Below are 26,881 nucleotides of genomic sequence, written 5' to 3' on the forward strand. Positions count from 1 at the left end.
AGAGGCTCCATGTGACATGTTCTTAGTTTGGTCCTATTCCATATCTCTGTCACTCTGCTGGAGACTGGAACAAGAGAGATGCTTCTTTCATTCACAGATTACAGGAAGCTGGGAAGGGCCATCAGTACATCACAAATGGCCATGGCCAACAGGAAATCTGAACAAAATTAGTATGTAATTTGACAAAGGACAACTGCACAAAAACAGAGAGGAAGGCTGCCTGTTAGATGGCAATCTACTGGGAAGGATCTGATGGTCAACACAGATCAAGAAATTAAACACAGATCAGCATGTTGTCCATGAAAAGGCAGACATCACACAAGGAGTAATCACCTCAGCAACGTTCAGCCTAACTCAGAACACACTTTTGTTACAGCAGGCTTTGGGATGAGACACCCTCAAACAGCTATCGCTCTGAACAGGTTAATTATCATTGTGGCTGGTATCACTCAGCAGCCAGTAATGAACCACTAACAGGTATCCCACTTAAATGTTTGTTTCCTTTGCATTGTTAACATTTAGAGTAATACTGAATATAAGGTACAGTGATAGTCACGCCAGTGAGTTACTGGAGGAAAAAAAAGAGAATTCTGTTGCTCACTGAAGCATGGTGTTGTTCACAGGACATAATTTCTAGTTTAAGGGGGAAAAAAAACCTTCCGTATCTGAGGAAGTGAAATAAGTATTATGTTAATTATGAAGAATTGCAAAACTGTGCTCTGAATAAAGAAGGAATAAAATGAGGTTTGGAGTGAGACCGTAAATTTCTCCTGACATCCTAGAAGTCTTGAAAAGAAAGATCACTTACAAAAGCTGCTATGCTCCCCTCAAGATAAATATTCAAGTGCATACCAAGGAATCTGAACGCAAGGGCTGCTTCAAAAAGAGAGTGCCTGAATGGGAATTATCAAACAATCCCTGTCAGGCTCTCTCTAGAAGAGGCAGTTTGCGAGGGGAGAACTTCACAAAGCCCGACACCTCGACTGCTACCATGGGATCACGTATTTATCTCAAAGTAGATTTATGCTTGTGTAAGTAGACCAAGTATAGATTTTCTTTCATTTCTTAACTCATGTTTTACAAATGTGTGATTATGTTATTACATTTCAATATTACAAATAAATACTCTTCTTTCTAGTTTACCTTGATTTGTCTTAACCTGTGGTCTAGCTACCCACCACAGACTCTGCTGTGCCCACAGGTAAGAAAGATGCTTCCCCTCCCACGGCACAGATCAGATCCTGGCACTGAGGGAATCAGACAGGACCCAAGTGTACTCAGCAGCTCACAACATCTGAAGAGGCTCCCTGGCATGCAACAGGATATTGGAGTGCACACTTATCCCTTGCAACTGTTGGGGTCCAGGTCACAAGCAGACCTCCTGCTGACTGCTTCCTAGGCAGGAGGTATTCCTTGCTCACTCCCTACTCACTGGGAGCAGACCATGGGCTCTGAAACCTTTGCATTATTTCAAAGGTAGGTGTGTGTGCAGAAGCAAGAAAGGTAAGTATTATAATTATTATCGGAATGTAAACATCTAAAGCATTTGGAACTTGCACTGTTCAAGAAATCACACTTTGTTCAGAATTCTTGAAATAATATTAGAGATCTAAATGGAAATATATTGCATTAAATCAGTTTTACTGGTTTTGATATTTTTGTTTCCACTCAATACAGAAAGACTTCAGTCTTACTGCACAGATTTGGACAGCACTTCAAGCCAACTGATAAATGAGTTAGTGGAAACAGATTGAAGTGCTAATGTCCTTCTTACTGTTCTACTGTTCTTTACTAGAAATACAGACATGGGAAAACAATACTAAACCAACAGTTACTTTGGTTTCTTAGCCTTAAAAAGAAGCCCCTGTTCTTTCTCTTCCATTTTTTAATTGTCCAGGGACTGGACAGGGAAGATGTCAATTACTGTCAGAGGAGAATTAAAACCTCAGTTGTGCTTTCTGCTCACTGCAAAATCCCAAGATAAATAGAAAGTAATCTTCAGAAACAAGTGATTTGTAACAAGTCTGTCTGAGGAAATGGAAATAACAGAATATAATCTCACAGTAAAATTCTACTGCTGAGAACTCATTCAAGAAAGGCATTTGTGAATGCTAGGTAAGTGACTAAGTAGATACGACTTTTATCTCAATAACATCTCAAAGTGAATATGTGTTTAAATTTTCTCAGTGATAAAGAATTGAAACTCAAAAAGCAAAACTGTAAGTTACACTTCTGTAAGACTTAAAAGTGGAAAGTGAAGTATCTTTCATTTTAGAGCAGATAGTGGTTCTTGTAATATCTCCCATTTAAGAATAAGCAGTTAAATGATAATACTTTAAGATGTCTTTTGGATCACTAAATAACATTTAGATCACAGAGGTTTTCCAGTGCCAACTTTGGAAGCTACTACATTAATAAAGGTAATTTTTTTCTCTTACATGAATAACATTAATAATGTAGTACAATCTTTTCTCTAAAGATTAGAATTCTGCATTCTCTCCCTATGTCAGAGTTTATTTCAGCTATTTAGTACTGGATCTGTTTGAAAAATTAAAAGGATACACTTGGCAACATTCAAGAGAAATGCTATGATGAATCACACATTCTTGTAAGGTGTGTATTTCTCCTATGAAAATATTTAAATTCATATGCACGTCTCCTTGTCTGTGTGAGAAAACATTTTTGTTGTACTTTTATGAGCTCTTGGGCTATAAATTAGTTGTGTAGTAACTAAGTTTGGAGGAAGTGTCTTATAAATTTTAAATACATCCATACCTCTTTAAATCTGTCATCTAGTTTCCAAGAGGTTAAAGGAAAAACAACAAAATCAAACCACTGTTTCAGTGTGACCTGTACAAACCCAATGCTTTATTTTCTATTACTACAGAAACAAAAGCAGAAAATCACACTAAAGTCATACTCCATCACTTGAAAACACTGGACCCACTGCATATTCTCTTATCTTTGCTCTCCAACAGGCAAAGGCTTTAACATGTTAGGTAATATACATTTTTCATGATGTAGACTTCAAAGCTTGCTGAAATCAAATGTTTCCTTTATAAGGGCTCCAGTAGACTTGGATACATCCAAGAAAAACATTTATATGGCATTGTACTCAACCACCTTCCTCGCCTCTTCACTTTCCCCTTCTCCCAGGGACACATTTCTTTTTGAAATAATGCCACTACTCAGCTGGAAGCAAGTTTAAGTTAAACACAGAGAGGCTAATTTGATAACTCAATGACCTTCTGAATCACATCTAGAGAGGACTTTCCTTTTGAGGATACACTATATGCAACATTTCTATCATACACCTAAGATATCCACATGTGCCCCTAGAAACAACATAACTCTTTGCTCTACATTTTAATATTAAGGTGCAAAAAACTAACAACCAGATTCTCTCTGGCTGTAACAAAAAATAAATACTATTCCTCTGGCATTTTGCTTAAAAAAAAAAAAAAAAAAAAAAAAAAGAAAGGTATGCAATTTCAAAGAAATACACCTCAAAGATCAGAACCTGAGGTCAGAAAAGGCTGTACTTACTCCTTATTCCTGCTTTTAATGCACGGCTGGTAAAGGACTTTGACAGCATTCCAGGTTCCCATTGGTCCAGAGCTAGGCAAGAAAGTATCTCCAAACAGTGTAAAAACACTGCGGGGGGAGGAACTTCCTAAAGACTCCACCAACAATGTGTCAGAATTTAAAAGCCATATCTATAAATGAAGAAATAATTTTACTGTCAATTGCATCAACTTCATTTTGTTCCTTTACTCTGATCCTAAATCAGCTGATACTAAAGCCACATTCTTACGAAGTTTCTAACAAAGTGTTAAGAGACATAAATTGACATTTTATTATTCATCACAGTCTGCACAGCCTCTAGTGGAGAAAACCAGGTTAATACAATAAACTGATGCCTGATTCTCTCTCTCACTCTTAAGATCATTATTTCTGTGAAGCTCCCTCTTTTTTTTTTGTCTGCAGCACATTCCCTTTGACAGTAACAAAAGGACCGGTCTGAAGTCATCTGTTTCAGTACCAAATGGATTATTTCTCTAATTTCATAAATTTTTATGAATTAGTTGAGCATATGGTTTTGAACAACTGAGGGCTAAAGACAGGGAACTGAATGACTGCCCACTGGAAGTGCCAAAAATTAAGGATTTTCAGAAAAAGCGTGATAGTTATGACTGGATGGAGCTAAGATGTGCAAGGAAAAAGACAATAATTAATATGGCCTAAAAGGAAGGCTGGGATTTTTTACAATGGGGGTGGTAAGGGGTTGTGCAGAGAGGTGGTGGATGCCCCATCCCTGGAAACATTCAAGGCCAGGTTGGACGGGGCTCTGAGCAACCTGATCTGGTTGGAGATGTCCCTGCTCCTTGCAGGGAGGTTGTACTAGATGGCCTTTAAAGGTCCCTTCCAACCCAAACTATTCTATGGTTCTATGATTCTATGATTTACAAAAGGTTATAACAGACCCTTATTTGGAACTGGCATTCTTCAGCACTACTCGCTCACAGCAATTCATGGTGTATTTATTGGGGACAGTTTTGAGAAATCTGAACTTTTTCTATCACATTATGGATCTTATTTAATCTTTGTGTGATTGTGCATCAGTGTTCCAACTTGGATTCCAGGCTTTCATGCTAAGCACTGTACAAAAAAAAGTCAGGCTTTTCCTTTATTCACAGCCTGCAGTAGTGAAATGATGTGAGTTACCAATGGAAATAAATTTTTACAAGTCCTGAGCCTGTATGAAATGTTTATATATGAAATATTTATCATACAAAACAGGATTTATGCAGTGCTGCTCCCTAATCTTCTGCTTCTCATGACCTAATCAGCTTCAAGTAAAACAAGTTACATGATGTTAGGTAGCAGACATATGATAGCCCCTATGGAGGGAGAAAACCACTGTTAACAGGACCCATAGTATATGTCGTAATTGAATGTGACAGTCACAATTTATCAGAGCATAAGGCTCAGAACATTACAGTGGAAGCTTCATAAAAGAGGAATGAGATATATTGATAAAGATATCTTGGAGGGGATGGGAGGAGGAGAATCACTTCAGCATATGCACATAAACGATGACAAGCAATTGCACTTGGCTTAGCAAGCGGCTGTTCATCAGTTTTGCTCTGGTAACTCACTGTACACATTCAGAGCCTAAACTGCAAAATATACCTCCATCAGCTAGGACCATCACACATAGTGCTTCAAGCCAAGTGTTGAAGAGGTGTTGGAGAATATGGGGAATAAAGAGAAATGTCCTATACACGCACACCACTGCCAACAGGCTTAGCTTTAATTAAATGGAGTTCCTTCCGTTTGAAATTATTAACACGTCCCTGTGAATGAGCCTCCTGGGATGCTTTTCAGAAGGGGAATATCCTTCAAATTAGTCTAGGGAACAATGCAGCAATAGCTGTCTCCTCCTTTCTGAATCCTTCTGCTACCTTTCTTTAGAGAAAACAACCAAACCATTTCATTGGCAACATGGTCCATTTCAAAAGTACTTCCCTCTACCACAAGTGTTGATATGTGGCATCTGACAATAACATTCTACCACTTCTTCAGAGTATATATTTCTCTCAACGGCAATGCAACAGATCTGTATTAATAATTTAGCACACACAATACAGAGAAAGCAAATGAATATTTACAGGTAGAGGGACACTTGGCCGTGAGAAAATCAACTTCGGAACTACACTTGCTTTGTTAGGCAATATTTTTTTCTTTTCCTCATGCATTAATTATTTTTTGATCTTGCTTTTGGTCAGAATGAACAATGACTCACCAAGATTCGGTGTGTTGACTCAAAGCAGTTTATACATGTTATTTCCGACTAACGTAGTTCCAAATTTTGATGTCTGCTTTCAACTATGTTACTCACAATGTAGAATCTTTCCTTCCTCTCTACCACTTCGTACAGCAGTGCCTGCACAACTGAATTCCTGTCATATTAACTTCAGTAAGTAAAGAACCTTTCTAGAAAGATAAAGTTTAGAATTCATTCATAGGTGCAAATCAATGACCTTTTCTAAAATGACAGCATCAGGAGAAAGTGTGTGGTATTTTGTTGTTGGTTTTTTTTGTTGTTTTGTTTTTAAAATCACCTTATCAATAGGCTTCAAAGACGTTTTTAGGAGAAAAACTCCAACAAATCTCAGTTATACTTCCTGGCACTTGATACAAATAGATGAAATACTTCGATTTACATTCTATGACCCAGTTTCCTGAAATCTCAACCTGTCTCCAGCATCAATTTGTGGACAATTAAGCATTAATTTGAATTTAACATGGCTAAAAAAAACCTGTTCTTCCTTGCTAGTTCTTTCTTAGTTATTGCAGACATTATAATTACTTGCATCATCACACAAGTCAGTAACGCAAACATATTTCATTACAGCTTCTTTGTCCTCACATTCAGGCTGTTCAGCTAAAGATGTGGTTTCCTCATACTTCAAAGAGTAAAGCTCTCTAAGAGAACTGGGTAACTAAGTTTCAACAAGGTACTCATTTTCTCACATCCTGATCACTGCAGCGTCCCCCTCTCCAACCTTGACAAATGCAAACTTATTCTGCTCATGCCTTCCAAGACATGGTCCAAGCATCAGTATCTGATCGATAGGTCTTTTCTATTTTGTTATATACTTATTTTCTTGGGATATCTTCCCATTCCCTCTCCACTTACTCCTGAAATACAAGTTGCCTTACTTTCAATGCACTTTACAACCTAGTCTCACTCCATAAACCAAAGAACCATAGAACGATTTGGGCTGGAAGGGAACTTAAAGGTCAGCTAGTTCCAACTCCCCTGCCCTGGGCAGGGACACCTTCCACTAGACCAGGTCACGCAAAGCCCCATCCAACCTGGACTTCAACACTTCCAAGGATGGGGCATCCACAAGTTCTCTGGGCACAGTTCCAGTGCCTCACTACCCTCACAGGAAAGAATCTCTTCCTTACGTCTAATCTAAGCCTACCCTCTTCCAGTTTAAAGCCATTAGTCTTTCATTCAGTAGTGAAAGATTGGAGTTAATATTCAAATACTCCAAACTCTACCACACACCTTTTGATTTTCATAGATGGATCTTTTCGGGTTTTATCAGATTGATCCTATCCATAGGATGAACTCCCTGTGTCTATCCACAAAACTACTTATTTACCTCTTTCAAACCTCTCCTTGCTTATAGTACAGAAAAAAACAACATCTATTAAGATGTTACTATGCTGACCAATAATGTATCATTTTGCAGGTGTTCTCCTATCTCACTATCCATTCCCTGCCCTCATCTTATTCTTAGCTTATAAGTCATGCAACTTCAAGGTAGGGAACCCTTCAACAGTGGAGCAAAGAGGCAAGTGATTCACCTTTTAGAGAATGTGAAGAAGGCAGAGAGACAGTTAGGATAAGTAAGGAAATCTGTATATACCACTTTTTTCCCCTTGAGATAAAGAGATTTTATTTATTGCCATCCTTAAAAAAAAAAAAAACCCCAAAAAAACCCACAAAAAAAACCCATAAGTAGTAAATAGCTTTCAGAAGCCTCATTATTGCCAGCTTAAACAGCAGAAACATGTATTATTATATCCTTAAATTACATAACTGGTTATGTTAAGTGATACATACAGAGGAAATAAGGAAAATGAATATACATAATATTTGTGGTTTAAAAAATAATTTAAAAGAGAGACCTTAATTATCACATACACAGCCTAAGCTGTGTGCATTCGCAAACACTGAGAACGAGAATCTCTGGCTCACTGTCAAAACAAACAAGTGGGACAGCTAGTCCACAATCCATCAGTGATGAGACCACTTGTCTAACTTGTCTGTGTACTCACAGCCTCAAGCACCTACATTTTTTACTGTTTAGCATTTGCAATCGTTAATATAAACAGCATTTACATTATACTTGTGCCTGAAAAGTCTCTGAGTCCTAAGACTTAACCCATGACTCCAGAACATCTGTTGGTGTGTACGCAGTATCTAGAAGCTCACACTGGACATGAGTAAGAGCTTTATGATGTTAAACACACAAAAAAATACTAATAACTGACTAATAAAAAGGAAGGCTTGCCAATCAGATGCCAGTTCCTATGCTAATTCAGCCTGCTTCTCTAATAAATACATCGGCAAAAATGCAACTCAGAGCTAAGAGCAGTGGCAATCTGCCAAATAGGGTGATTTTTCTGTTACAAAATAACCAGTTTGTTCTGTATAAGCTACCAGATTTGAGCATCGGAATATTAGGCAATTTGGAAAAACGTTAAGGTACAAGGAAAAATTCACAACAATTTTTAATGACTCCTCAATTAGATTATATACAGTGACAATTACGGGTCTGCTCATGAGACCTTATTACATCATCACAGAAGTAGTATTTCTCAGTGGTTGCAGAAATGTTATCTTGGCACTAAAATTTGTTTAAAAGCAACAGATATACACTAACCTCAGAATGTGGATGTTTAGAAACTACAGAACTTGGAAAATGTATATAAACCAGTTTATTTAATTAGATTGCCTATCTCAACAAAGCGCATCTAGGTGTTGATCCAGGGCAGGAATCTACAATCATGGATTTCTTTATCTTCACGTCTATGAATTACTCATACAAACCACAGAATTACAAATTCTGTGCCTATATTTATTTAACGAATAAAAGAAAACATCCCCTGGTTATACCAAGTGTATAGTGTTAAGATAATTCCAGACCCAAATTCCTATCCATCTTAAAAGTTTGAGGAATTTAGCTGTCACTATTTAAATATCAAGCTTAACCAAGTTTAACAGCATTAGAACATTAAGTTTAATAGGCAATTTTATTTTTGTTTGCACTTCACTTTGCAATGTAATGTACTGACTACATTAGTAGTCTGCTGACTTAAGACAATATTTGTGAAAGATGCCATACAATTTGATGAACTTCTGGTGATTAAAGATAAGAAGCACTGGAGCAAGAAGATGAGATATATATTACAAAGTCAATCTTAAGCTTTCCATATTTTCTGAATACAAAGCACAGTGTTACTTCTGTGCTACTGGTGGTGCATTTGTAGTACTTTCATTACTATATTAATAGAGAAAATTTCTATATGTACATCTGCTTAGATTAAAAAACAGGGGGAAACTTCTTACTTGAACAGAACTCTTCAGAACTACTTCAAGAATTTGAATTAGTTAATTTTGTTTAAACATACAATCATGAACAGCATAAATAATATATTTTAGGAGCTGAGATTCATAAGTTAAATTTTTTCAGCAGGATAAAGATTAAAAAAAAAAAACAACTTACCAGAATATAGATTTTTCCATTATCCCCTTTTACAGTGAATCTAAATGTGCTTTTAGCAGAGGACAACTCCACAAGACACTGAGCAACCATGCTCTGGACGAATTGAGACCTGTTTAAGAATTAACCACGTATTATATGCTTTCATAATAACTACATGCGCAAAGAATTCACGTCAATGTACTGCAAGTATATGAATATCTCCATCCTGTCAATTCCACTACATTCAGGAATAACTTTTTATTGAGAGATAGGGCTTCTTTATCTTTCTCTCCCTCAAAACCAGAGGACTTTATTTCCTGGAACAGGAATTTTTTAATAGATCAGCAGTGAAAATTGCTCCACATCCTTTATTTTGACCCACATCAAATGTCAAATGCTGAATAAAAGCTTTTCCCTGTTATAGATAGGTTACACATATGAACACAAAGTTCAGAATGACGCACATATTTCAAACATAATTCAAATATAATGTGACTAACGCATAGTACACATGGTACAAGATAGCTAGATCAAGTTCTGTTTCATCTTAGTCTTAAGTTCAAACTGAATTACTTGAAAATTTAAAAATCTCACTGCCAATTAAACATTTAAAGGCTCATTTAATTTAACTTTACATAATGTAACCTTCAATTTCCATAATTAGCCACTAGACATAATGTAAACTTAAATAGTTCAAAATAAATAAGGATTGTATTTTGGCTTATCACCTGAATAGTGAGACACTGCGACAAATTACACACAATGTCTCTCCTCCACCACACACATGCATAAATACAAGCAAACAAAATTGTACATGTGTGAATTCAGACTACATTACCTTTACAATGCTTAATTCTGTGATGATACATAAAATTTGATAGCATTTTTTTATTGTTTACAATTATTCAAGAAACTAAAATGTTAGTGCATTTCTAGCATCCTTTCTAAAACATAAACCTGAATAAATTATCTGATTTTTTAAATTTTTGTTTGTTACCTTGGTGTTGGGCTGAAACTTCCCTCAGATGGTTGAATAATCACCTCGGTGACATAGTATTTAATGGTATCTAAAATGACAAAAATATTTTTCAAGTACAACAGAACAATTGACTTGTTAAGAGTAGACTGTAAGTCACCATATCAGTAGACTGATTAAACTTTTTTTCAGCACTCAATTAAGAGGTGCAGCAGATGGTCAAATTCTGCTTTAGCTTGTGGGAGGAGAAACAAACCAATAACAGAAAACATACACTGCCAGAAGAAAACTGCTCTGAGCTAATTACATGATTAGCAATTTGTCATTCATATTGATCCTTGTTTAACACTGGGAACAATCATCTTGAAACAAAGCAAGTGAGAGCTCAAACCAAACCTAAAAGATGAATTGAAAGAACTTTCCCAAAGCACTGAGATCAGCATAGCTTACATAAAGATTTTAGTACTCTCTGCTGCTCAGTAATGCTGCAGTGAATCACAAGAGACAGTTTTAATAACAGCACACACAGGGGAATAATCTTCTTCTTTGCTCAAAGAGCAGAATAGACCTTCTTTCCAAAAATCGCACTGACTCAACACTAATACTGCACACATTCTGAATTTCAATGTAATTGTTCCCCAAAAGCTCCACTAAGACAGCCTTTAACACTAAACAGAAGTGTCTGAGTACAGAATTTAATCCCTATCAATACAGACAGGTCAAATATTATCATATTGAATCTCTGGGTCTATGCTACAAACACAGTTTAACCAGAGGGCCAGCAGAACAGGTTAAGTATGTAGAGTAATAAATTAATTACACTAAGCCTGAGTATATGAACAACAGTAAAGATTCATCAGTTCTATGAATTTTAAGGGTGGAAGGGATTGTCTCATCTGATCTCTTTCCACGCACACCATTAAAACTGGATGAAACAAGGCATTTCATTAAAGACTCCAAAGGCTTGGTAATCCCACCCACTCTCCACATAAGTACTACACTTTTTTAATTATCCTCACTGTTAGCAGACTATATTTTACCTCTAAGTTTAATTTTAGTCTGCTTCATGCTGTGCCTAGTCCTGGGAGACAGGAGGAAAAGAAGCCAGTTCAGTCACTCCAGCTCCCCAGCTGTTACCCTCAGTACGGAATTGGTGCTACTGCTGCAAGGGCACTGGGGATTAAGATGTTTGCTTGTAGAGAGATAGCAGGTGGGATTTTCTGGAAAAAAAAAAAAAAAATCACACAAGTATATGGCGATATAGCTGGGAGAAGCAATAGCCAACAGGGGAACTTCAAAGCCAAATCTGGCATCCACAGCTATACCACTCTAATCCAGCTTAATCTTCAAGCCACTGGTATCTGCTCATGAGGAAGCACCAAAGCATGACAGTGAAGCCTGCTCTCTAATTTCTTTTCACAGAGATGATTCTGTCTTGACTTATACCATACAGCTCCGGTTAGCTTTTTAGTCTGTCCTTTGAACTTTCCATAAAGTTCCTACAGTACTGAAGAAACATGGTAAAACAACTGACGTGCTATCTAACTTCAGCCACGTACAGAGTCCAGACCAACTCCCCACATGTCTACATAGTATTTGCTTTTTCCTATACCTTGTAATCACTGGTTGCAACAACTGTCTACAGGCTTAGATTAAGCCATTCGTTTTTCATGATGATCTGTAAAGCTCTTTTCCAAACACTATTTTCCCAAAGTCTTGCAACCTGCATTGTGGGCTTTCAAAGCCCCTAGCTTAAATTTGGTTTTATTAAAGCCTGTACTGTTCAGATCCCTGTACAGGACAATCGCAATCTTCTGTAACAGAAGACCTTCTGTATCCTTATAACTTATTTCTTAAATAGGCGTTGCATTTTCTGAGAAGTTTCTCCAGATCTCTGAACTGAGCTAGCCTCACACTGATTGACGCAGTGGAGTAGAGGGAGAATGAAAGAATGAACCCCGTCTATAAAAGTCTTATTATTCCTTCTCTCCTGTTAATAACTGCATTTTAAAAACCACAGAGAGTCATCTTTACACTATTTCAGGTAAGCCCTGCTGATTCAATATAATGACAGCTTTTAAACCAATAATCTCGTAATCTCATCATGAGATGATGAGAGAGAACCTGTCTCTTTAACAAGGCTTCCTTTCTATGAAACCAAGCCAGCTGTTAGCAATCATATCTTTAGCTTCTAATTCTAGTTGTTGACCAATTTCTTCTTGTTCTAGTGTTGATCAATTTCTGAATTAACCTTTCCATTATTCTGTAGGACTGACAGCAAAATAAACAAGTTGTATTTTCTCAGGTGTCCTTTTTTACTGGGATACCTAGTAGACTGGAGTCATGTATTGAGTCTTCCAAAGCTTTGGAATTAGCCAAATATGCCACAGAAACAAGGATGAGGAAAATCCCCGTCATATGTCACTTTCAAGGTCTAACAGTGGAAGCAACAACCTCATCTGTTCCAGAGGGAATGAGACAAACACACAGGAATCAGCTCTACACCGTACTGATAAACTACTTTCCTCCAGAGTTTTTAACCCCCACTGCTCAATGGCTGATGCAGTGAAGTCTAGTTTGGTTTGTACATCCCATACCTGATGATACTCTTTCTCCCAGCATTGTCTTGCAGCGCTTACAAATTACTCTGGTATTTTCCTTTGATTTCTGTAGGACAAAGAAATGTCATTTAAATGTCACTCAGTTATTCTGAAAAAGGAATGTATAATTTTAACATACTCTCCAGAGTAGACTGTGAACTTTATACTTGTTTCTATTCTCTTTATGTTTACATACACACAGATTTGCATTCACTATTACAGTTTTCTACACTTCAACTTGTTTGCAAGTTCCATACTAGTTTTCAAATTTGGCAATATATACTGATCACACAGCATTACCTGTAATAGCTAACTGGAGAATCTCGTAACATTGAGTGGATGCTAAAATGACAAGGTAAATTTGATTTTGATAAGGGCAAAATAATGCACATGAAAAGAAGTATTCCAAAATATATTCATAAAATATTATGCTGCAATGTGACTATCATCACTCAGTAAAAAGTTATAGCCACTGTGGACAGTTTTACAGGAATCCCAGTTCAACATTCAGCAGAGAGCAGAAAATGTCCACAGAGTATTTTGAATTACTAGGAAACAGCTGAAGAACACAACATAGCATGATATTCCAGAAAGGAGTGATGGATTCTGTTCTGGAATAACCCTTCTCCCTCAACTCAAGCAGAAACAGAAATGGTATTGACAGAGAATAAGAATAATTGTCAGAGATGCAAAACAGTTTCTGTATATGGCAAGAAAAAAACATGTAATGGGAGAAAGCATGAAAGACAGAAAATCAAAAGGTATCATTGAGATATATAAAATCACAAATGTTTAGGAAAAGCTGAAAAGGACAAAAACATTTACTCTCACAGCTCATGCTATGAAATTATAACCTGGTTTGTATCAAAAAAAAAGGAAGGTATTTGTCACACAATGCATAATATAGTTTGGTACTCACTACAGAAAAATATTTTTCGTATTAAAAGTATATGTAAATTCAAAAAGTCTTCAGAAATTCAAAAGAAGCAATGTTCATCAAGGGCTTATTAAAACCAAAAAATGTGGGTAACAATATCTAGTTCAAGAAGTCTGGCTAAAACATCACTTAACACTTGCCTTACTCTTATGCATCCATTACTACCCATTGAAAAAGCTCTAATTTCTGGATGAACTTGTGATCTGCCCTAGTAACACTCCTATTAATTCTAGTGTTAATATTTAAATTCAGTATCACTGTAAAGAGACAAGTAAGCACAACTCCTACTTTAATCCAAAGTTTAAACTCCAGAATTAGTTCTGTGTGGGCTTATTAACCTGAGGGTACCAGTACAGCTCTGGAAGCAGTACATACATAAAACCACAATGATGCTCCTGAGTTAATAAATCCTTCTGGAGCTAGAAATCCTGAAAATGTAATGAGAATACACCTAAATTGGATTTTTACATGCGGTCTTTGTATAATCATGTTTATAATTGTTCATACAGGATACAGTGCACAAAAATACCCATGTGTAATTAAACAACTACTGTTTTATTGGCTTGTTTTGTAAGTCCAAACAAGTCACTATCAAGTTGAGAAATCATATTGCAGCCCATGCCTACAAAAATAATACCTAAATTTAGCATAAATTAAACTAGTTGAGGGCAGAAACCTAAAAATTTATCTTTTTCTGTAACCTCTGTAAAAGATGGTGACAGCTGCCATGGATTCCAACTGGAGTGGACACACATGCGCTTTTCAGGCAGCATAGTTTTTACTCATCACCACCATCATACTCCTTAGTATTCAAACTTTAAAAGGTATAATGATGATCTGTCAGACTGATGTCCAGAACACAAAGTGACGTTCTGTGGCCTATCACAACACAAAACTATTTAAAAAAAAAAAAAAAGCCAACAAACACAAACAAAAAAAAGAACAGCATAAAGTAAATCCAATGTCCCTAGCTATGTCAGGCACACTTTTTGTCTCACAAAGGTAAGTGTTGAGGAATGTCCATGACAGGCTGTCTTCAAAACCCAAACTGTCGACTTTCAGATGACGCAGATTTCCAAGCACAGTTATCCTAATAGAAAACTGAATAACACTTTGTTAATTGATTTATTCTAGGTGCCTTAAAGGATGTGTGGTCTGTGATCAGAACTGTGATGAAAGGGTTTATAGTCAAGTCAAATAGACACATTGGGCCAATTTTTTCAGTTACGCTATGGAAAAGTGTAAGTACTTCCTGCTGCAATGATAGGGAAGGGGTAAACAAGGGAGACAGAGGAGTTATACACATCGGTCTGGACCATTAAGTAGGTTGTGCTTAGTCTAACAATGCTAAAATAACAATGCTAAAATATAGCCAAATGCCAGATTATATATTCAGGAACAACAGCAACAAAGTCAGTGATGACAAAATAAAGGAATACATAGTGGAAGACAGCAAAAATAAAAAGAATTTAGATGATAGTTGCTAACTAAAACAGAGTTACGACTGAGATGCTACAAAAGAATGGGCAAATATGATCTCTGAGTGCATGAACAACTGAATGTTTGATAAACAGGAAAATATAACATATTCGGAATTAGGGGATGATTACTGCAAAAATGGATTTACGAAATATGTTAAAAATTTGGAAAACTGCTACAAAAATAATTTCTAGAAAATAAAAACACCTTACAGATAAAAAGATATGTAGAGTTGTTCTTAGTGCGCTTAATTTAATAAAAAGGGAGCAAAGACTCAAGATGATGAACCACTGAAACAGTTTACCAAGGAATGTGATAACGCTTCCATCATTTTAAGTGTTAAATCAATACTGGACATCTTTCACAAAGCTATGGCTCAGACAGAACTGATGGATTCGATGCTGGATACGTAACAGAGTTCTCTAATCTGTACTATGCAAATAATAAAATAAACAAAAAGGACCACTCTAGCTCCACGAAAAACAGAAAGTGTCCCACATAGAATCTGAACTTAAGACCACAAAGTCCTGCTTGTTCCTCACAAACCAGGAATCAAACTAAAAGCCCCAGGGAGAGCCCAACAGCCTCTGTTAAAGCTTCAGAGAGCTGACTATTTGGAAGTACAGCCCTCTTGCTGTGCAGATCAGAAAACACATCTGGTTCCTATATCTGCAGTTATCCCCTTTCCCAATTCCTACCTTGCTATACTCCTGTCAAACATACACAGGAAAATGACTCGCTTAATGTGAAGAGTAAGAATAAGCAGACAGGGTTTTATGAAAACCAGTATTTGAGGTTTGTATAAATATTGCACAATACAAGTATATAATATACAGTAGTTCCTTGAAAGCTACAACTTGAATGGGGTTTTTTTTTAACTACAATTACAGGTGCCAGCTGAGAATTGTGCAGTATACTACCTAAAAACCACCACTAAACCGTTGTATCACGCTTCACCAGAAAAAGCGATAGTTTTAGCTACACTAATTAAATCAATATATCTATTTGACAACTTGCAGCTGCTGGCAATCTGCAGATGGAGGTGGATCACCAGCCTAATATTTTCTGTTTCTATCCCTGATACAGTGTCAGGGAAAATATTTTCCCCAAGAGATACTATTAGGATGCTGCAAGACCATGTGATATTTAAAAACTGTGTTACACTGGAAGACTAATAGATGTGAGAAATATGTTTGCAATGGACGGATGCTGTCTTGATCCCACTGGAGGCTGGAAAAGATTGTTTAAGCATCTCTGGTATATTCCTGCTACTATTTTGGTCATAGGCAAACACTTTCCAAAGAACTGCAATGCAATTAAAAAAGAACTTTCATACTGGGGCAGATTGCAACAATATGCTCTGAAATTAGAACATTTATGCCAGTAGCAATCTCTCGCCTGTAATACTCTATTACTCATATTCTGGAAGAATTTTCTGGTTTAATATGAGGGGTTTTTTCCTTATTAGTCCAGTTTCTGCTGGATCTTACAGTTTTGCTCATTTGCTTGGCAACCGAGTGATGCTGGAAATAGGCAAACACACAAATGAGAATTCATTGCAAGTGTGAAAGATGTACAAAGAGGAGTTTGATACAAACAACGAAAGAATTCTCAACTTCAAGGCAAGCTTAAGGAAGCAAGCATGAAAATTCATCACACTAAACTACTATTGTCTGCCTCTGACAGAAAATGGCCTCCTCCCTCATTCAAAAGTTTTGCTGTTATCCTGGTTTGACCCATATCGTGGCATCTTTGTCCCATATCCTTTTATGATGTTTCTGCCTCAAAAACAACCCTTTTCCAGCAAACATTGTCTTTGATTGATTTAAGAAGTGTGTTGGACGGACTGCTCCCCTGTCTTTAGGCTGCAATATGAACTCCATGCACCCTGCCTCTTCCCATCTTTGTTCCCATTGTTCTCTTTTGAGATTACTGAAATGTGAGATAATTCATTTTGGAGACCTTTAGCAAAAAGCATTGTCTTCCTGAAAACTCAGAATCTTCTGCTCAGCCTCCTTCTTAAGGATACATAGAAGAAATAACTCCAATTGCCACAGAGTTAATCCAAATCAATCTGCTTCTCCCATGCTGATATCCTTTCAGAGGATCAGTTCTTATTTTCCCATGTTCTGTTTTTCAGAGAACAATGGAACAACAAACCAAAGGAACCACAGCTGCAAGACTTGCAGACATGGACCACAGGACAGAACTGTTCCCCAAGCAGATGGCTCACTTGGATACATTGCTCCAGCAACCATTGAACTGCAAGAATCTGTGTGGTGGAGATAATACAAATCCCTAAGGATGATAAGTAGCAGCAGACAGGAATCAGGGCCTCTGGTGTCACTTTTCAATAGATCAGAAGTTTCATGCTGGGAATCTGTACATAGCAAGTCATCAGCTGTTACAGACAGAAGTTGTCAAGGTAGCAACGGTTCGCATAATTGTAAAAGGATTTCAGTAACTAGCTTTAATACACGGTATTGGAAGAAAAGATGGTATCTGCAGGCCCACCCTTTGTCAGCACAAATACAGACAAGCAGTAGATTAATAGAAAAGGCTTTATGGAAATGTAGGCTTTGGTGAACAAAGTTCCTGAATGTTGTTCTGGCAGAAGAGGAGAAGAAGAAAAGATTACCGCGTGAACTTTTATACAAGTGCTGGATTTCCAAGATCAGTAAAGCACTGCATTTTCTTTCTTCATAGGTCTTATCCCACCACTGAAACATCAGTACACCTACAAATGTTTTTTTTCCTGGGTGTCCCAGTTTTGGCAGCGTGGGGGTGGCTACAGTGGCAGCTTCTGTGAGAAGCTGCTAGAAGTTTTCACTTTGTCCAGTGGACTCAGCCAGGTCTAGGGCAGACCTGCTGCTGGCCAGGGCCAAGCCAATTGGTTACAGTGATAACGCCTCTGTGATAACATATTTAAGAAGGGGAAAATATTTTTAAAAAAAAACGAATGAAGAAGAAGAAGAGGGGAAGGCACAAGCCTTGTGGGCCTTGTAGGCCTCACCCTCTGGCCTCCTGCTGGGCAGCCGACTCAGCCCAGCCCAGCTGCAAGAAGTGGAGAGGAGATGAGATGTGAAGAGATCCTGAGAGGCGTCTGCCTCAGACAATCGTAAAGAATTTCTTGTGAGAGGAACGGCTGCAGACGCCAAGGTCAGTGAAGAAGGAAGGGGAGGAGTAACGTTGCTTCCGGCAGAGATTCCCCTGCAGCCTGTGGTGAAGACCATGGTGGAGCAGGTTGTCCCCCTGCGGACCATGAAGGCCCACGGAGGAGCAGAGATCCACCTGCAGCCCGTGAAGGACCCCACACTGGGGCAGGCGGATGCCTGAAGGAGGCTGTGGCCTGTGGAGGGCCCGCTGGGGCAGCCATTCCGGAGGGACTGCACTGTGTGGAAAAAGACCCTGTGCTGGAGCAGTTTGTGAAGGACTACAGCCCATGGGAGGGACCCCACACTGAAGCGGCAGAGGAATGTGAGGAATTCTTCACCCAGGAGGAAGGAGAAGCAGAAAACAATGTTTGATGAACTGACCATAAGCCCCATTTCCTATTCCCCCGCAGTGCTGCTCAGGGAGGGGAAGGTGGTAGAGACAACTGAAATTAAGTTAAGCCTGGAAAGAGGGAGGGGTGGGTGTAAGTTGTTTTTCTTCTCTTCCTCATTATTCTGCTTTGGTTTTATTAATAATAAATAAATAGTTTTTCTCAAGTCAAGTCTGTTTTGCCCATAACAGTAACTTCAAGGATCTCCCCCTGTCCTCATCTCAAACCCTGAGCCATTTTGTTACATTATCTCTCCCTCATTCCCTCAGAGCGTAGAGAGAGTGAGTGAGAGACAGCGTAGCTTGGTCCCAAGTAGGGCTAAACTACAACACTGGGCAACAACAAATTTTGATGTTTCTAAGCCAAATGGTAGCCCTGTTCCTAGAGACTCAGCTGATGGATAAATCTCCCCCGGGAACATCTCAGAAACATGAATGTGAAGAGTTATAACCAGGGGCGGCAGGTCCCTTTCACTAGACAGAGAGCAGTCAAACAAACTCAATTTCCTTACTATATTCTAAGCGTGTAAGACAGCTACATCTGAACCCAAAACACATTCTGATTTTTCTGAGTCTTTCTAAAGATAACAAAAAAAAACCTAAAAAAAAATTTTAAAAATTTTAAAAAAATCACACCTTCCTTTGATCGTATTTGTGGTTATGCATCCAGTCATCGGTTGAGAAGAAAAAGTACTGCTACTCCAGTTTCCTTCTTGTTCTTTGCTCCCTTTGACAAACACCTAACCCATTACACTTACTATCTTACTAAATGTTGCTATCCTTCACTCAGGCTATTTTGGGGGGAAATATTTGGGATTAGAACTACATAATTGAACAGTTTCTAATTCAGTTTACAGGAAGAAGCTCTTTTTGCATATTTAGGTCAATATCAAGACCACAGTGCATGCTTTAGAAAATGTAAATCATAGCTTGGAGTATTCTCTGGCTCAGAAGCCAGATACAACTGAATGTCAACAACTCCCTATGACCTTCAAACCAGCTCTGTAATACATACAAGTTAAATAAACCAGTGACAAAAAAAGAAGTGTTTTACAAGGAAAAAAGTCCAAATACATTCACTTAAGAATTATTCAAACAAAATACTTTACCAAGTTGGAGCCACTCTGAGAAGCATGGTGCCCAGTCTCTGAGCAGCACATGGGAGATTCAGACAGATGTGACTCATTTCCTGAATTCAACAGAAAAAAAGTGTCTCCAAGAAAACAGTCATCATGCTGAGGGTGCAAAGTGCTTTTGGCAAAGGGGTTAGAGTGACAACACCACTCTTCAACTAAAGCACTCCAGTTTTCACTTGGTAGAGGAAGAACTCTGAGAAATTTCCTAAGAGGAAAGAAGAAAAAAATATTTCAATATATTGTATTCTTTTCTAAGACACTAAAAGAGAGCTTGGACTCCTTACAAAAAGGGGGAGGAAGTACGACATTTTCTCCAAAAGTAAGTGCTTGACTCTCCTTCCAGTCAAAGGCACTTCCTTCAGAGAAATTCTGAGAAAGCAATGACTGAGTGTTTCCTGCCAAGTTTGTGATGAAGCATTTCCCAAGTGTGAATCTCCAATGATTATAAGACAGAACTTGGCATAATACTCTCTAGAAATGAATCACATAACAAAAATAAAACAGTTCTACCCAGTCATGAAAAATATAACAATAGGCATTTTGCAATTGTATTTATTATTACTTGTAAAGTTCCCTTGCAGCAAGTGTTGATATAAAAACAAGAGAAACAGACTGCTGTCAGAGCAAGGGAGAGCATGTCCTTTGAAGCCCCTCAAAGTCATATATCAGACTTTGAAAAAGCTAAATCCCAACAAAAATATCACACATATCCTCATTAAAAAAAAAAAAAAAGAAAGGATAATGCAATTTTAACTTAGATTCAGATTCAACTTTCAGAAGTCACATACAAAAAAATCCAAATCCCTTTCTCCTGGGCAGCTGTATGGACAAAGGAGGCTGCTCCAGGCAATATCAGACTTTGCTACATTATCAGTGTTGTTTTCAACTTACTTTATTTGGTTACACACAGTGCCAGAGGATTTTACAAGCCAAAATTTGGAATCACTGCTTTAAGATGTAAAACCTAGTCTCAAAGCTAGAATATATACATGTGGCTGTATAAATACCAGCTTCATCATTATGAGTCAGTGGTCACTACTTTCCTGTCTACAGTTCCTATCGCCATTCTGTGGTCCCACTATATGTTATTTTATTAAGAATGTAGAAGTATTAATGTATACTGCCCACTTATTTAGACTTTCTTTAATCTGTGTCTTCTAGAAAGCCATTGCACTGGCAAGAAATTCAGCCCCGTTACCAAAACAATAGGTGATGGCTTTATTTGTAGATGTACTGTTTGTTTCTGCTCTCTGCCTGCTTTCCTTGAATGCTTTCCTTTTGTTCTCTATTTCTTCTGCTGTTGCCTGAAACCTTTACATAGAGTTTCTTGATTCTACTCTTTACTTAAAACTTGCAAATACAACTTTGCTTATGGTGCTACTTCACAAATAAACACACAGCTGCTAAGCCAACAGTTAAGACATCCCCCTCTTTCTTATTTCTTACGGTTCACTGACTATTCTTTTATGAAGATGCCAGTTCTTCCCATTGTAGTTTCTTGTGCCTTTTGCATTGCTGAGTGGGTAAAAGTAAAATCTTTTATAAAAATTTCCTCCTTTCTAGATCGGCAATACATTTTAAACTGTGCTTGCCCCACCTGCAGATTAAAGTTGGAATAACTGGTTCTCTGACCCAGCTCTACCATAACTAACATCACCTCTCAGCACTACCCATCACTGTCTGTGTTCTTACATATTGCCTGAGATACAACCACAATTCTGCCATCGTGGGACCTTAATTCTGGTGTTGTCCTAATGACTGGTTATTCATCAGCCTTGTACAATTAGATCCAATGCCTGGACTCACACTGAAAAAAAGAAATCCTCATTCCTACGTATTGCTTTTTACACTACAGCACTAAAAAGCTGGTATTGCTCAGCAATGTTTTCTCAAGTGTTACATACAGGTGGAAAAAAAAAGACAAAGATTACTTTAAGCTGCAAATTAATGCTGTTCAGTTTCATTACATTACCCTTTCTTTACCCTCACAGTTTAGGGCATCAAGACCTTGAATTCCTGCCCAACAAAAGCAGTTGCTCCAATCGGTAGGAATTTCCTAAGCAGATTCCTCCTAACTTTGAGCTATACAGAATACAGCATTTCCACTATATTTTAGGCTTTTGCCATTCATAGGCCAGAAGCCATATTCTGGATCACTAGAACTGGAAAAATGTAACATTAATAAAAATGTAGCTTTTCAGAAAAGCCAAAAAAAAATGAAGGTTGAAGTTTACTGTGTGCTGACTAACTTGAGGCTGCTAAATACAGGGATAAAGCCTAGCTAAGAGGGCGACTCACGTCCCTAGACTTGCTCCTAACTGAGTTTCTACTTTAAGGCAGCCAGCTAGGCTGCTTTCACAGTCAGAGGAAGACAAACAATTATTAGGTTAGCACCTTTAAGAGAAACTTTCTCCTTCTTAAAGTGTCTAATATAGTCAGGCTGAATGTCCTTCTGGAGATAGTTCTCTGTCTCCAAACAGGAAGTCTAGGTAATTAATTTTAAAAAGCTAGAAGTTAGGTACTAGTCTAAAAGACTCCTGCCATAAGTATGTAATTCTTAGATGGGCTTCCATGCTGAGGTAAGGATTAGGCCATGGAGATCCTTATAAGACTGGACTAGGAAAAATAATCTCCAATACCATTATTAACTAATATCCAAGAACCCAGTAATATTGTCCTATCTGTTGAAAACTCCAAAAACTAGAAGTAAAACGGACTTCAGACTTTTAAACATATAAGCCTTCTATTCCATCAGAGAAAAAGATACAGACAAAAGATACAACTGAATTTCTTTAGCAGCAGTCTTCCTTATTTACTTACTACTAAATCTTGACAGTTAATTGTCATACTTAAAGCTATTTGTGTAGAAAAAGTGTAATTAGAAGATTTCCCCTGCAATCAGTTTTTCAATAGAATACTTATGTAGTACAAATTCTGAGCATTTGGACTAAGGAAAAGGGTTATTGCTTAATAATCAATTTACAAAATTTATTTTGCACAACAATCAGCCTTTAAGAATTTCTTCATGACAGAAATAAAGCCTTAAAGAATTACTTTATATATGAGCTACACTTAGTCTAACTAGAAGGAGAGAAAGAAAAAAGAAAGTATCTCAAATTCTTTGCAGCTCTTAAATCATGGAAGAAAAAAAAACTAATCACTTCCTCCGATGTGGTTAATGTGAGGGTAATGGGGAACGAGTAAAGAGCATAACTCTAACGAAGAGCCATCAGATTCATGGAAGGAAACAGACTGTGTCAGGGGATTTCAGAAAATGTATAGCATCCATTTTCTTGCATCAAGGAAGGATCACTTACATTTAAACCATTCCTAACATACTTCACTAATCTAGTCATTAAAATTATGGCTTCCTATGCAATCTCTAACAGCAAAAAGTAAGCTTTAGAATAAGTTTGGGGTTTCTTTTCTTTTTAACCTAAATTCCTCTTGCTTCAACTGAGGACCACTGCCACCCTCTTTGCAGCAACTTCTAACATATTGGAAGACTCCTACATCTCCTCCACAGTCTTATCTAAACTAAATCCAATTTATTTCAATTTATTCTCAAAGGTATCATTTTCTAGATCTCAGGCTTTTCTTATTACAGACCCTTTCCTAGTAATTCACACTTTAATAAAGTTCCCCCTTCACACAGTTCTGCAGCTTCCCTTCAATCCCATCACCTGTGCTGCCATTGGCATGCTCACTCTCCCTGGAAAGACCAACACAAGAATTCTGCAGCTAAAAGAACTGACTATGGTACTGTCTTCCTTTTGTAAGTCCGGGAACAGAAGGCATTGGATCACTGGCAGCTCCACTCTTCTACCCTGTCTTAATCAATACTTTTTTAGTGATACCATTTGAGGGACTTAGAGGTTCCTGCAAGAGAAATGCCAAGTAAAGAGCTGCGAACATGCCTTCTTTTTCCTTTCTCAAAAATTCTGACTGCGTTGTGTTATAGGATGCAGAACCAAAAGATGTAAACTCCATGCATATGAATTTGATGTGCTGAAATTCAGGAAAACACCTACTCAGAGATAAAATATAAAAGTGCAGTATCTTTTGAAAGTAAATGTTACTGACTAGAAATTACAAGTTTCATTACTCTACAAATGTATCAGAAGAAGAGTTATTACTAGACTTTCTGATGAGACATTTCAGAACAGAAAGCCAGGAAATCCTCATTTTAGTTACACTGAAGCCAGACATAAATCCGTATGCATGACAAGAAAGTAACAGGAGTTTACAGAATATACCACAGTTGTATTACCATTTTGACTATTAGGAGTGACAGAGATCATAAAAGGACGCAAGTGTGTCTCTAACAATTGATATATATACAGCTGAAGCTGTCAAAACTGTTCATCAGAAGAGCTAGAAAATGCAGCAGCTTTTTATGAGAATTCTCATTCATTCTGCAAGCTTGGTAAGGAATAGAGATAAGGCCGAATTACACAGCTAAGAAATAGCCCCTATGTTTCCCAAATTCAGCACCCCTGAAATATGTGAAGGCTGGCTTTGCTTAACAGATAGAAGGGAGCTGTGGCAAACACCTCCACTCTGAGCAGACACTGTAACTACAGCATGATGACTGAAGGGAATTTATAAGAGACTGCGCAGAACTGAATGGCATACAAAGGAAGAAAGAAGTCTAGGCTCAAATTTTCAGTTTTCCCTTCAACATCACAAAGATGTCAGCTACTAACAAGTAGCTGACTATAAGTATTTTTTAAATCAATGAAAACTATGAACATTTGCAGTATTTCCAGGCCAAAATGTTACAGCTTTTTGTTTGTACAGCAAAATCATATTTATGATGAGTGCAAAGAGATTCTGTATGAACAAAAAGCCACAGATCTCAAAGCAGAAATTTTACACCTAGGGAAGTCCAGCTACAAAAGGAAATATCTTGCTCAAAGCATAGCAGACAAGCAGGAAAAGAATCCAGGTTTCCTAACTTCCAGGGCAATGCACCAAACTCCCTTTGTAAGGTACTTCTACTTTCCAGCCAGAATGAAATAAAGAAGTAAATTAATAAATGGTGAAAAACTGTTTCAGATAATTTTGCTTTTAGCCATCTGTAGTGATTCAAAAGTGTTCTCATCTATCAATTTCAAAATACATACCCTTTAGCTGTCTCCCTAAGTACACAAAAGAACACGAATACCAATCGCTATGTCATTTATTGCCATAAATACAAGACACTGCAGTACTCACCGGTCTTTGACTATGATGTCACCACAGGATTGGCAGTAAAAGACGTAATTCTTCTGGGGTTTCAGGCTTCCCCTCAAAGTAAAAACCAAATCTACAGATAGAAGAAGACGTATTAATCTTCAAAATTGCCTCAAATTTTCAGTTACTTTTACAGAAAAATCCTGCCAAATACCTCAACCCAAAAAGATAAGAATCTAACAAACAAAACGAACTGCTGACATTTTAAACATAACCTAAATTTATTTAGCTATAGAAGCAAGTACTTAGCTTTACAAAAAATTTGTCATCTCCACCACATGCCCCATATTACTGAGTAGGAATTGTATACATGAATAATTATTTTAAAGGTGAAAACCCTCTCCACAGGGGAAGCTGAGATATTGATTTGATTACAGAGTTTGTATAAATTAAAACTCAGCGCCACTTTTTGGTAATGATATTTCTGCTAATCAGCGTCTCTGCAATATGAGTGTGCATCCCAATATGTAACATAAAAAAAGTTGGGCGGGGGGATGTGGAACACCACTAGTTTTAAATTTTCAGGCAGGTAAGATAGCAGCCGCCATGGTACCACTCACGGAATAGATAGTGAGCAACACCCTCTACAGGCCAGCAAAGCAAAAACGGTCTCACAAAAGCCAGCTCAGACAACTTTTCCAAATTAAAAAAGGAGCTACAAAAGCCTCCACAAATTATCAAATAACGTTAGGTGGAAGAAAAGTAAAACTGTAAGCCTTGGTCTAAGGGCAATAGGTTTTGCATTGCCCACTTTCTCCAACTTAAGAATCAAAGTATATTCTCAGCACTGGCATTTGGTATGTAAGATTTAGGTTGCAACCACAAATGAAAAATACTTTAAAAGGTTCCAGAATTTCACATAAGAGACAACTAGTTTTGCATAGAAATATAAAGCACTGAAGGCTAACCAAGGTTATCCAATATATACGTCAACCACCATCTGGTTCACATAGATGTTTTTTACTGGTATGACTTCCAAAACTAATTTTTTAAAACTTCATCTTTGATCTTTTTAAGCATGCTTCATTAATAAGACACACTAAATAATGTTTGTATAATTGAACTGTCAAAGCACACGCATAATTGCGAATTAATGTACAGAAGCAACCTCAGAATACCACAAAATCAACAGTGTATTTCTGGTGCTGAAACGATTATTGTACATCACATACTTCGTTGGTCACTTCTACTTTAAAACCACAGAATTACAGTTTTGTGTTATTTAATGTATCTTTCTCTGTCACATCCTATTAAATAAATCTAAACATATTGAGCTTGGATCCTAGAATTAAAAAAGTCAACAATTATACTACCATGCTTCCTAGTTATGCAATTACATCCTATTCCCGAATTGGCATCATGGAAATAAAGACAGTAACTCTGCAGATGTCACCTGCAGCATTAACCTCTGCAAGCTGAGGCTGTTGAGGACAAGCTCCAACACAAAATCACAGTATTTTACAATTAAGTGGTCAGCAACAGCCTCAGTGCGCTAACCTGGATGAATCATTATTACTGCACTTTCAGCTGCCAAAAGTGAAACAGGAGGGTAAGAAAATGATTTTGAAGTAATATGGTAAAGCACAGGGGAGGAACCGAGGGCAGTTACCAAACTCCTACACAAAGCACTCGCTCAGCAACCTTTCATTACGCCGCTTTTTGCACTTTGGATTTTTAAAACTGACAAT

At 37.5% G+C, this 26,881-nt stretch overlaps 1 protein-coding gene across 4 annotated transcripts in view; it reads right to left on the reverse strand.

Annotated features, from left to right (window-relative positions):
• The window catches only part of UBE3D (ubiquitin protein ligase E3D), an 85,599-nt gene that overhangs the window by 57,669 nt on the left and 1,049 nt on the right, over positions 1–26,881 (reverse strand). For 3 of the 4 annotated variants that reach the window (XR_015258261.1, XM_086745590.1, XM_086745589.1), the window contains exons 3-8: positions 25,176–25,266; positions 19,932–20,163; positions 12,861–12,930; positions 10,285–10,354; positions 9,309–9,417; positions 3,547–3,716 (exon numbers count right to left, since the gene is read on the reverse strand). Coding sequence is in view for 3 of the 4 variants with exons in the window: in XM_086745590.1 (XP_086601716.1) it covers positions 3,547–3,716; positions 9,309–9,417; positions 10,285–10,354; positions 12,861–12,930; positions 19,932–20,163; positions 25,176–25,266 (742 nt within the window). In the remaining variant the exon portion in view is untranslated. The remainder of the gene's footprint in view (positions 1–3,546; positions 3,717–9,308; positions 9,418–10,284; positions 10,355–12,860; positions 12,931–19,931; positions 20,164–25,175; positions 25,267–26,881) is intronic. The other variant, XM_086745591.1, reaches the window with a different exon arrangement.

This window comes from Chlamydotis macqueenii, chromosome 3, assembly GCF_036417535.1.
Source record: "Chlamydotis macqueenii isolate bChlMac1 chromosome 3, bChlMac1.mat, whole genome shotgun sequence".
NCBI classification, from domain to species: Eukaryota; Metazoa; Chordata; class Aves; order Otidiformes; family Otididae; genus Chlamydotis; species Chlamydotis macqueenii.